Raw genomic sequence first — 12,846 nt, 5'->3', positions numbered from 1 at the left:
TGTCTGTCTGTCTGTCCTCTCTCTCTGTCTCTCTCTCTCTGTCTCTCTCTCTCTGTCTCTCCTCTCTCTCTCTCATCTCTCTCTCTCTGTCTCTCTCTCTCTGTCTCTCTGTCTCTGTCTCTCTTCTCTCTCTCTCTGTCTCTGTCTCTGTCTCTCTCTCTCTCTCTCTCTCTCTCTCTCTCTCTCTCTCTCTCTCTCTCTCTCTCTCACACACACACACACACACACACACACACACACACACTCCAGTCCTAATATCCAACATACATACATCATAATATGCAAGGACTGCCTCAAAATGCATCCATCCTAAAGTCATAAACTTAAAGCCACTGGGGATAGGAGAGTTATTCCATGCTGATGTTTTCATTGTACAGATAAGAAAACTGAGGTCCAGAGTTTACAGTCACCCAGGTGGCAAAGCCAGGTTCTGAGCCTCAATCTTTAACTCCAATTCTAGAGTTCGATTGTCTTCCCCAGTAGAGTGACAGACATGGAAGGAATTTCAGACCCCCTGATTGAGGATTTGGGAGCATATGGTGCTTTAGGGAACCAGGTGACCCTCACTTCTGACCTTTCATCTCTGAAGATGCTGTGTCCAGCCTATTGTCAGTGATGAACTTAGGGTTAATTAATATTTTAATTAGCAAGCATTAATTTTTTTTCTCCCTTCCAATGAGAAAGAAGAATAAGAAACTTTTTGCAGCAAATACTTATAGTCAAGCAAAAGTTTTTAAAATTAAATTTCTTGGAGTTCTTTTCCCCAGTAGTGGGGATGGCTTTGCAGCAAGCCATCCTTGTTCCCTCATACAGTGCCTCTTGTAACCAGGCTTCTGAAATGGGCAGCCAGGATTAGGGATGCAGCCCAGGAACTAGGACCCAGCTCTCTCCAACAGAACCTTGCTAGTTTCTGCAAAGAGGGAGCCCACAACTTTAAGCCTATTGACGCATGTATAATTACACACATTCCCTTAACCTTTCTGGGCCTCAGTTTCCACATCTGTAAAATGACCTCTGAGGTCTCTTTCCAGGCCCAGAGCTCCCTGTCACACCTATGCACATGAGCACATGTTTGTGTTGATGACTTGTTTTGAGCTCCCTGAACAAAAACAAAGTTGAGTCAACATCTGGTCCACTGGCTTCTTGTTGTAGCTACTTGTTGAATAAGAGGTCTGCCACGTTTCCTATGTGACACCCATCTGTTAGAAACCACAAGTCCTCCTGCACTCTGTCTCTACACGTCTTCCTTTACACCCCAGATACAACCAGAGCACGGGGAGATCCCGCCAGACCTACCTCCCTGCAGCCTTGCCCCATTTTAGCAACACTGGAGCCCCTGATCATTTTAGGGTCTTTTTTTTTTCTAGAGTTTTAGGTTTTCGGTTCATTCTCAGCTGGGAAAGACATTTGGTGAGCAGCCACAGGAGGGGCGGCCGGGGTGATGTATGCTCACTTTCCACCTGTCCAACGACAGTTCCCAAAATACTTCCATTCAGGACCCCACCCCACCCTTCCCAGCAGGGCCACCTGAGCCAAGTTGTTGGTAGCTACGAAATCAGGTTTCAACCTGGAAAGCAGCTGCATCCTGCCTGGTTGTTCTTATTTGCATACGGGGGTCTGGGTTCTTGTGATGACACAGCATTCATTGCCTAGGACAGAGAGAGAGAGCTTCAGAAACAACGTTCAGCCTGGCTCAGCTCCTGACAGGCACCCAGTACAGTCGGCCTTCCTTTTCCCAGCTCCAAACTGAATAATTTCATATTTGTAGATTATTCATAGCCATCCTCAACCCTCCCCTCATCCCAATTCACATCCCAGGCCAGTCAGTGACTCAGAGAATTAGAGGAGGTTCTTGGGCCCCAAGTGTGGCTCTGCTCTGTCTGCCCAGAATCACATCAGCTTTCCACGGGCAGCCCTTTGCCAAAATCATCCTCATCCTCTCCCATGGCTTTGTGGCAAATATGGAGTTGTGGGATTGTCCGGAGGATGCTGAACAAAGATCTTTCTCTCCCAGAGAGGGCATCTGCTCTGTGCTGGCTCTGTGGGGAGCAGGATTTTTACTGACTGAGGAGAACATCTGGTTAGCTTTTCCAAGTATTTCCCATGAATCAGCTTATATCATCTATGGCTACAGTTCTCTTTGAGAGAGGTGAGGTGACATATGGCTAGAAAACCCATGCTGGGAAGTTAGGAAGTCCTGGGTTCAAACATCATCCATACCAGCTGGATGACTCTGGCCAAGTCATTGAATGTCTCGGGGCGAGAAGCCACGCTGTAAGCCTGTAAGTTGTGGGACAGACACCCATCTGCATTTGTAGACAGAATCTTCTCACTGGGAATTCCTTATACTAATTAAGGCAGGGTCAATTTGGAAGAAAAAAAAAAGAACTTTGTGAATGATTAGGTCTTACTCAAATCCAGATAAAACCCAGAATCTTAATCCAAGTTCTTCATTTCACATGATTCCTTTTCCAGCCGGTAGGATTTTCTCCCCACAATTATCTCTAGGGATGTGTGTGCATGGTAAAGATGTAGATGTCTCATTAGAATATAAGCCCCTTGAGGGCAGGTATCTTTCATTTTTGTCTTGTATTCTCAGCTTCTACAGTGCCTTGCACTCGACAGGTGCCTAATAAATGCTTTTGATCAATGGATTGATCTAGGAGGTAACCTAATCTAGGAGTCCCTAAGAGATTGTTAGCTGCCTGAGCCATGTGACCCGCCCACGTGTCTATTCCCTCACAAGCTTCCCTTCTGTTTCCCTGTTCCACTTCAGGTCATTGTATATGTTGAAGATGTCAACGACGAGGTCCCAGTGTTCACCCAGCAGCAATACAGCCGCCTCGGGCTACGGGAGACCGCAGGAATTGGGACCTCTGTCATTGTTGTCCGGGCCACAGACCGGGACACAGGTGAGTCCTTCTTTCCTTCTCTTCCTCCCTCCCCAAGGAGAAATCCAACCCATGTGTTCTCATCCATTTCGAGGCACACATCATGAGATTTAATAGGGATAAATGTCAAGTTCTACGCTTGTCCAAAAAACAAACTTCCAAAATACAAGGTGGGAAGCACCTACCCAGTCCAGCTGCAATTCACTCGGAAAAGATGTTGGTGAACTGAAATCTCAACATGAGCCAGCAAAAGGCTATTCAGACAATAAATCGAATCCCAATACTTATAGTAATAAATAATAATGGTACTAATAATAGTTAGTGTTTTATTGTACTTTAAAGTTGACATTGTATTTTTACAAATATTTTTTCATCTTATCCTCATAACTCATAAGAAGTCAGGTGCTTTGTCTCTGTTATTTACCGAAGGGACCACTCCATCTCCAGGAACCCCAGATTAGGGGGCGGCAGGAGAAAGATTGGAGGGATTTCGCTCATGAACCCCTTCAGTCCAGAGTGGGTGGTTTGGGAAGGGGGAGGATTATTGTCAATGAGATACACAAACCTCTGCCCTACTTCCAGGGGACGGTGGGCTGGTGATCTACCGCATCCTGTCGGGCTCAGAGGGGAAATTTGAGATCGATGAGAGCACGGGTCTCATCATCACCATTGACTATCTGGACTACGAGACCAAGACAAGCTACCTGATGAACGTGTCAGCCACCGACCAGGCGCCCCCATTCAACCAGGGCTTCTGTAGTGTCTACATCACTCTCCTCAATGAGCTAGATGAAGCTGTACAGTTTTCTAATGCTTCCTATGAAGCTGCCATCATGGAGAACCTGCCTTGGGGATCTGAGGTGGTGAGGGTACAAGCGTTCTCCATTGACAACATCAACCCAATAGTCTACAGATTTGACCCTTACACCAGCCCCCAGGCCCGGGCCCTCTTCAAAATCGATTCAGTCACAGTAAGTCAAAGGGCAGGGCAAGAATGGGCATGGAGGGAAGGGGTCAGGCAGGTAACTGCCTACTTGCTCCCTTTGGTCACTCCCCATCTGTATCCTCCCTCTTCTGAACAGGGCGTGATCACTGTCAAGGGCCTGGTGGACAGAGAGAAAGGAGACTTCTACACCCTGACTGTTGTGGCAGATGATGGAGGTCCCAAAGTTGATTCTACTGTGGTAAGTCGGTACTTCACCCAGAGGAATGTGGGGGGAGGGCTAGCCTGAGTGATAACAGGTAGCCCAGAGAGTTTTGACAGACCCTGAGAGTAGGTCAAAGTCTGAACAGGAGAGATGAGGTAAAAGGGATGGGTATTAGTTCAGAGAATGGGCCAGGGAGTGGATTCCAGGACTATTTCTAGGGTCTAAGTGGTCTAGAATAACCTTGCATCCATACCATTCCCAGAATTGTCCCATTCTTCCCAGAACCTTCCCAGGACTGGACGTAAAGTCTAGTGTGGAATACACCCTTCTCAGAGATCTTGACCAGATTTCCCAAACTCACACTCTGGATATTAGCATCCAGACGAGGGGGGAGGGGATGAGACTGATATAAGACAACTGAGGGCATCCTCCTCCATACATCATCATCAAACCCCTGGTTTTTCTGCCCTCCTCCTATTGGTCAATTGAGTATCAATTAGAAAGGTCAACTGAATCAATAACCATTGTATTTTTCTTTACTTCTTTCCTGCCGACCCCTCTGCAGAAGGTAAGTAGAAGGATGCTCTGGTTTTTTTCCCTTTCTGTCTTCTGATCTGTGGACATTGTCTGCTCTGGACTCCACATGAGACTTAGCCATGAGCCTTCAGCTGGCCCTTCTTCTTCCCAGACAATAATTCTAAGCAAAGAGTTCAGCAGCTCTTCACCCCCTTCCCTACGGTCATGTTCTCTGTTCTGATCTTTTCTCCCTTAACCCAACTCTGCCAAACATCTCAAGTACTGATCATGGTCCTCTGGGTGCCCAGGGCTGTTAAGTCCCATGGGGAAGAGTACAAAGGGAAAAGAAATACGGGGATATTGTCCCCAAACATTAGACAAGACTGATTCACAAAATGGAAAGCCATCCTTAAGAACAAGCCGAGCACTAGAAACGTGCTTCGAGGAGACCTGAGGGAAAGGATATAATTAATAGTCAGAGCAGACATCTTCAGAATGGCAAGGGAAGCAGGTTGGCACAAGGGGAGATTTCTGGCTTTGGAGCCAAAGAGCGTGAGTTTGAATTCCAGCTTGGACACTGGCATTCTCCACATAGATTCCTCTATCCCATCAGGATTTCTTTGGGTCTCCATTTTCCCACCTATAAAATAAGGAAGTTGCACTAACCCAAGGTCCATCCCAGTTTTAAATCTATGATCCTATTACTTTAATTTGGCTTTGAAGGAAGGGAATGGTTGGGATCGGATTGTTAAAGACCTTCCAAACGGGAAGGAGAAGGGAATGCATAGTCCTAGAAGAGAACTCAGTGGCTGACCAGCAGGCTTAGTGCTTGGGTTTGGGAGGAGAAACACGAGGAGGAAAAGGAAAAGTAGCTACCATTTCTATGCTTTAAGGTTTCCAAAACACTTTACCATTATTACTTCATTTGAACCTTACGATAATCCTGGGAAATACATGCTATTATTATCCCCATTTTATTAAAATGAGAAATAAATAAATATAAAACAAGATAATATTGATAAAGCATTTAGCAAAGTTACTGGCATATAGGAGGCATGTGTAAATCGTAATTATTGTTTTCCATATGGGGAAACTGAGGCTGAGAGTAATTAAGTGACTCTTTTCTCTTTCCATCTTCTGGTCTGTGGCTCCACATAAGGCTTAGCCATGAGCCTTCAGCTAGCCCTCCTTCCTCCCAGAGGACAATTCTAAGCAGAGTTCAGCAGCTCTTCACCCCTTCCCTGATGTCACACAGCTAATGGGAGATGAGATTCAATCTCAGGTCTGCCTGACTCTTTAATTTACTGGCCACCCAGCTGCCTAGGGGAACAGAGGGTCCCGGGTATGGACAGTTTTCCTTTGTCCGTGTGTGGATCACATCCCAGGCAGAATCCCTCTGTCTCCCGGCATGGGCTCGGGCAGCTTGCTCACCACTCCCCTCCCGCTCCGTGGTCAGTGTGCTCAGGATGGATAGGCTCATTTTAATATTGGCCTAAGAGAGTCACTGGAAAGGAAAATTTGCTGTGGGAGAAATAACGTATCGTGCATTTCAAAAGCCAGACATAGCTATCTTTAGGCTATTTGCATCACTGCTTCCATCAAGAAAATTGAGAATCATCTGCATCTGGTTGCCCCGCACAGGTTCCAGTGCAATTCGTGAAGGGACAGGTTGGCTTTGAGCAGCTGTCGGGCCATTTGGTCTGTGCCACGGTAAAGGAACGGGTTTCCCGACCCACCCTTTCCTAAGTGTTTTCTCCCCCCTTGTGGGATCTTCAAGGTCATCTGGTCCCTCATTTCATACCTGAGGAACTGGAAGCCCCAAGGGTTCGTGTCCTCCCCAAGGTCACACACGACTCGTCTCTACTGGAGCGTATCCTCTGGGCTGCTGCTGCAGGCTGGCTCGCTACTGCTCCCCCCCATGCTTGTGGGGCTCCCCCAGAGGCTCCTAACCCCTGAATATCCCGAGGTAGAGATCAGCCACACATGCTCAACATTCTAAAATGGAAACCACCCGTCTGCCGTCCCTGCCGCTTCTCCTAATCACCATCCTCCCAATCACCAGGGCTCCTCGTCTTGGACTCCTTCCCCCTCCCACAACACCCTCATCCAACTACATGCTAAGTCTTACTGATGTCACCTCGGCAACATCTTCCCCATTCTCTGTGCTCACACGGTTGCCACCATCAAAATTCGGGCCCTTCTCAATTCTCACTTGAATTATTGTATTAGCTTCCATTACTTTCTTCTCCATCCCATCTTCCTTACCTGCCAATATCACCTTTCAAAGGTTCAGTTTTCATGTCGCTCTATTACTCAAAAACCTTCAGTAGCTCCCTATTGTCTTGAGGATAAAGTATAAACCCTTCAGAATCCTTGTATTTAAGGACTTCTAAGAGCTAGTTCCAACCTTTTCCTGCTAGTTCCCTCCCAAGAATACCATATTCCAGGCAAACTAGACCATAGCTACTCTTCAATTAAAGTGTGACCTCCTGCCTCACTGCATTTACTCTCTCCCCATCTCTCTGCCTTTTGGAATATTTCAAGGATCCGCTCTGGAGCCATTAATGTTCACCATAAAACTCTGAGTGTAAACAAAGGAAACCCAGAAAATAGTCAGATAGGTGTGAAAAAAACAAAAGCAAGCAGTCATGAAAACCTAAAGAGATCACCAAGGGGAAGATGGGAAGAAAGGCTTCATTCAGAGAAGTCAAGGAGGAGAAGGCCTGGGCCGTCAAGAGAGCACTGAGGACTTTGAAAGGAGACGTTTCATCTCAATGATGAGGTTGGAAACCAGACCACAGAGAGATAAGAGGGTGAGAGGAAAGGACGTAGAGAAACCCATCGTAGACAGCCTTCTCAGGGAGTTTAGCTACAGATGGAAGGAGAAATGTGAGACAGTGGTTATTGGGAACAGATGGATCAGATGAGGATTTTTGAGGATGGAAGAGACAAGGGTTAGTTTGTAAGCAGAAGGGAAGCCACCAGTAGATTGGTTGAAATAAATGAGAGGATAGATAACAGGGAGAGAATGAGATGGAAGGGGATCACTCATGCATTTAAAGGCACACATTTAAATGTGTGATTTAATATTTGCTTTGGTAAGAAGGGCTACCTCATGACATGAGATACAGGTGAAGGAGGAGACAGTTACAGAACTCATTTGGATGATGGGAGATGAGGAATGGGGAGAAAAGAGTTCTCAGCAATATCTTTTCAGTAATATTTTTTCAGAAATAAGATTCTCAACTGAGATGGTGGGGGAAGGGAAGTGTGAAGGGATTAAAAGCTTTGGAAGAGCCCATGAGAGTTAGCAAATGACCCTCTATTTACCCAGGAAAGTGGCTCATTATCCATTTTCAACTCATTGGAAATGGGGACCCAGACCAAGAAAGATCTCACTTCAGACATCATTACCAAGGGAAGGAGCTCCGTCCAGTAGCTTCCTATTTTAACTTACTTTTCTTAATAACCAGTTATCAAACTCAGTGTAAGCTCCTTCAGAACAGGGTCTGCTCCTTTTTTTTGTTTTGTTTTGTTTTTGCCTTTGTAGCTTTGTAAGAGCTGGAATTACAGGCACTTCATAGATGCTTGTTGCTTGGCTGCTCTAGCACTGCAAAGACGCAGAGTCCCAGTTAGCCCACCATAGTTATTATGACTCTGGAACTAAGCCCGATCATTTTCTTGGAGACCCCAGGAAGGGGATTCCATAGTCTCCCATAGTTGCCCATGTCCTGGCTAAGCTTCCATTCTCTTGCTTATGTTGAGTACATGTACAAATACATTCAATGTATTCCTTTTCCTAGCCCCTTGACCTGTTCCAGGACACACAGTCCCTTCCCTGATCTCTGTTCCAGATTCTTTTGGCAGAGCCCTAGTCAGGGGTGCTGCCTTAAATATACCAACTCTTTTCTTCCTCCAAACTCTTTCTAACATGTGGGGGGAGTGTGGGCAGGGGCCTTTTAAAGGTGACACCATTTCCTCTGCTTTGTCTCTGATCAGGAACCTGAAACCACAACTCAATCAACTCTACTTTTCTCCCCTCCCCAGAAGCCTCTTCTTCCCCTGCCCTGTCCCTGAGATGTAGGGCCAGGATGAGCAGAATTAAATACACGGTCTCTAATAGTGGCTGTGGGATCTGTCAGCTCTGAATCTTTTCAACTCAAGATGTTGAAAAGGGGAAACGGGGCACCCCTGACCCCATGACGTTACTGCAGAAGAATCAGCCATTCTTTCTCAGATTCTCTTCTTCTCACTCCTGCCTTCCTTCACGCGGGGCTCTGGCTCTCCTTGTTACTAGCATCTTCTTACTCCTTCCTAAAGTCTCAGTTCTCTCACCACATCCAAAGGTCAGAGGACCCCAGCCTTGACATTGCTCTCAGAAGCTTTGACCACTAGACAATCATGAAAAATTAGCATAGATTAAACTATGATAAAAACAAAAAGACTGAGAAAAGAGCACCGTTTCACCACGCCCTCAGAAGCCTTGGGGGACCCAGGACCCCTCCTGCTAGCTGATCAGACTACCCAAATTTCCTGTGTTGTGATGACTTTTTCCTTAATCTGAGACTGAACTCTCAGATGTGTGACACTGCTGTGACATTGAACAAAAAATGAAGTAAAATAGTTTGAACACCCTTTCATTAGAGTGAAATAATGAAATCAGTTTTCTCAGCTGTAAAATTATCTCTAAGGATCATTCCAGCTCTAAAATACTACAGCTAGTTGGGGGATGCGGGCAACTAGAATGGTTTGGTTGTGAAGAAATGGAGTTTTCCAGGAAGGAGTGATGGTGAGGTGGGTTTAGGTCTCTCTCTCACACACACACACACACACACACACACACACACACACACACGTCCTGAGCTTTTGCATCAGACCAAGTCAGAGTCACATCCAGAGTCCTCGGGAACAGCACAAAACCAAGTCCTCCTTTTAAGAGCTCCCTGGAAAAGGAACGAAGGCAGGGAGGAGGGGCTTAGGACCATTCATTTCTCTCCCACCATGGGAGGATTGGGATCATGTAGAATGAAGACAGACCCAGAGACTGAAGGAAAAAATTACAAATGAACAGAAGGGGGAACTGAAGAAGAGTACGGGGCTCACATAAGCCGTGGGAACGTCGCCCCTTGTCCCCCACCAATCTTTAGGGCCGGCCCCCAGCAGATCACAAAGCCCTGTAAAAGGGAGGCAGCCAGGTCAAGGAACATCCTGCGTTCAGTGTGCGAGTGTGACTATGGCAACTCGTCACCTGGTTAGCTTGTGGAACACACCTATTCAGCACATTCAGCCACATCACAAGGCCGAGCTGTTGACTCAAAATGTGCTCATTTGCATGTACTTTGTACCATCCTTGTGTGACATCAGTAAGTTATATTTACAAGCGTGGAAACCCTCTGTTTCCCCCACCCCAAGTCCCTCATCTCCCCTTCCCCTGCCCCACAACCCTTAGTCTGCAAACTACCCCTGTGTCCCTCCTGTAAAAACACCTGGTCAGTCACCGTGCCCTGACGGACAGGGGCCAGTCCTCTGCTCCGCCCCAGGCCGTGCCCATCTTCCAGAGCCCACATCAGTCCACATCACCTGGGATGCCGTTGTGGTTTCCCTGAGGAGGTCCTGTGGCAGCCTCTGACCACCTTCCCCCACCTTTCCCAGGTCTACATCACGGTGCTGGATGAGAACGACAACAGTCCCCAGTTCGACCCTACCTCCGACTCAGCCGTCAGCGTACCCGAGGACGCCGCCGTGGGCCGACGGGTGGCAGTGGTCACAGCTCGGGACGCTGACATAGGCAGCAATGGGCAGGTAGGGCACGCCATGCCGTCCAAGTCCCTCCCAGGGAGGGGGGATCGGGGCACTTTTGTTGTCCACAAGCAGAGTCTTCTCAAGCTTGGCCTGGGCTGCAGGCAGAGCAGGCCAGATCCAAGTCTTCCTTCCATCCCTGAGATGCAGAGTTGGACCCAACAAGGCTCCCCAGGAGGGAGTCCGGGCCCCTGCCGGACCCTCCTCAGGGTTTGCATCCTGAGGCTGCCGCCCTTCCTGAGCCCTCAGTCGCACAAGCTGTAAATCACACACTCTGTGCACAAAACATCCAAATCCAAATTCAAACGTTCGCTCGGAAGGTGTCCGGAGGGCCAGTGCCCATTGAGGCTGTGGGTGTCCTTTTTGTCCCATCTTTTTCATCATTTGGGAGCTCCCAGGCTAGAACCAATGGAGGTCCCAACTTGTCAATGAGTGAGCACCTAGGAGCGTACCTTAGGAGGAGATGATCTCTGAGGTGATTACCCATGAACATGGGGCATCAGAGGCCGGCCCCGAAGCGCAGGCTGGGATCCACCAGTCCCATCACTTAATTAACCCCCTGAATGTGGACAAGTCTGGGTCAGCCCCTCGCACTTTATCCATCAAGTGACCAAACAGCTAATAAACACAGGCACCGTGGTCAGCCCCAAGTGCAAATGGAAAGGGAGACTGACCCTGCCCCCGGAGAATTACATTTTAATGGGGTGTGGGACCACAACATGTTTTCAGATGAGTTATTGTAAGCTATAAACAATCACTCCATAAGAGTAACACCTGCCTTTTAGAGTAGTTAGAAACTACTCAGGTCATCAAGCTTTCTTTGCAAGTAAGTGCTTGCAAAGAAAATAGTCCCTCCTTCTCTGGGAGGTTCCAACTTTTGAACCATCTTGCTTCAGGTAAAATACAGAGTGGTGACTTCTACTCAAGTATGTCTGAACCATTCCTCTGCTCAAGAAAACTGATTATTAAATTTTTCACATGAGCATTTACGCCTCAAAAACCATCAAATGGTTATAAGGCAGCATTCGCTTTGTTGTTCTATTTGTTATCTAGATTTAAGAAAGTGATGGAGAAAATCTTAATAAAGTAGTCTAAATTTAAAAGTATGTCATGTACCTTTGTGGGGTTTTTTAGAGAGCTGGTTGTTAAACATTTACTAGCATACACCCTGCTCTCTCACTCCTCCCACTTTCCCTCTTCTTTCCTTGGCAGGTGTCTTTCTTCCTGGCCTCGGGAAACATCGGTGGGGCCTTTGAAATTCTCACCATCAATGACTCCATTGGTGAGGTGTTTGTGGCCAGGCCCCTGGATAGAGAAGAATTGGATCACTATATTCTCAAGGTAAGTAGCACCTGCCCATCTCACCCAAGATGATCTAGAACCCTGAGAGTTCTAATCTACCGAGTTCTGACTGGGTAGAGCAAAGCTCATTGCACTGGAGCACTTTGATGGTGGCTACATGCTCCATTCCATGATGGTACCCTTTCATCTGGTGTCAGATCTGTGTCAAATCTCAATTCCGCCACTTAATTTCTACATAAACCTCCTTCTCTACAAAATGCTAGATGGACTCTTTGGTTCCTTCTAACCCCATGATCCTATCAGCCACTCTCCCAACCAGTTTGGTTTTTTTCCCATCAGTCAGCGCACCTGGGTCACTGGATTGCACAAGGCAGGAAGAACACACACAAGCCTTTTGTCTGTGTTTTGGCACCCAGTGAGTTTTCAGAAGGCTCTAGAGGCTCGCTGACTTACCCAGCATTCACATCAGGATCTAGGTCTTTGACTCTGAACCACTATTCATTATCATTCCTCTGGAGGAGAAAAAGAAGGGCTAGATAGTGAAATCTTCCATCCAGAGCAGGAAATGGCCAAGGTTATATGGGAGCCACCTTGAGAGCCAAAGATTGGCTTCTGGTCTGCCCTATCACTAACTCACTGCGGGCCTCGGTTTCCCCATCTGAAAACTGAAGAAAATAATACCCACCCTATCTCTAGAAGTGTTATTAGAAACAATTGGGATAAAGTATCAGAACATAACTTGAAAAATTGATCACCTTTTTCCAGGTTGATTTTTCTTTGTAACAGGGACAATTGACAAGTTGACAGGGAAGGAAGTGGGATAAGGAAAAGGCAGATTAGGAAATGACGGTTATATAAGAATTATAAAGACTTTTTTACACCACATTAATATTTTTAAGAAAGGAAAGGAAGCTAACTGCTGTAGACAAGTAGTGACTCAGAACCTAAAATCTCAGAGGGTCATTTGTGACTAAAAAGAGCCAAGTGGCTTGACTATGGTCGCATAATGAGGTAAGTGTCAAAAGCAGGTTTTTTGAACTTGGGTGCAAAAGCCAGTGTGCTGTTCACTAAGCCATACAACGGTTTGTTTAAGAAGGTACACATAAGCAAATTTAAATTGTTCATTGTTATACTATCTTGTAGCTCTAAGGGGGCCTGGGAACCACCCGGTATTGTTCGGGACAGAGCAG

General features: G+C 46.7%; 1 protein-coding gene across 1 annotated transcript in view; it reads left to right on the top strand.

Moving 5' to 3' along the window:
- The window catches only part of CDH23 (cadherin related 23), a gene marked incomplete in the record, with an annotated part of 580,971 nt that overhangs the window by 475,744 nt on the left and 92,381 nt on the right, over window positions 1-12,846 (top strand). The window contains 5 exon segments of the mRNA XM_074284882.1: window positions 2,778-2,912; window positions 3,474-3,862; window positions 3,974-4,075; window positions 10,208-10,357; window positions 11,567-11,695. Coding sequence (XP_074140983.1) covers window positions 2,778-2,912; window positions 3,474-3,862; window positions 3,974-4,075; window positions 10,208-10,357; window positions 11,567-11,695 — 905 coding nt within the window.

This window comes from Sminthopsis crassicaudata, chromosome 2 (genome assembly GCF_048593235.1).
Source record: "Sminthopsis crassicaudata isolate SCR6 chromosome 2, ASM4859323v1, whole genome shotgun sequence".
Taxonomy (NCBI): domain Eukaryota; kingdom Metazoa; phylum Chordata; class Mammalia; order Dasyuromorphia; family Dasyuridae; genus Sminthopsis; species Sminthopsis crassicaudata.
This window is presented reverse-complemented; position numbering and strand designations above follow the sequence as displayed.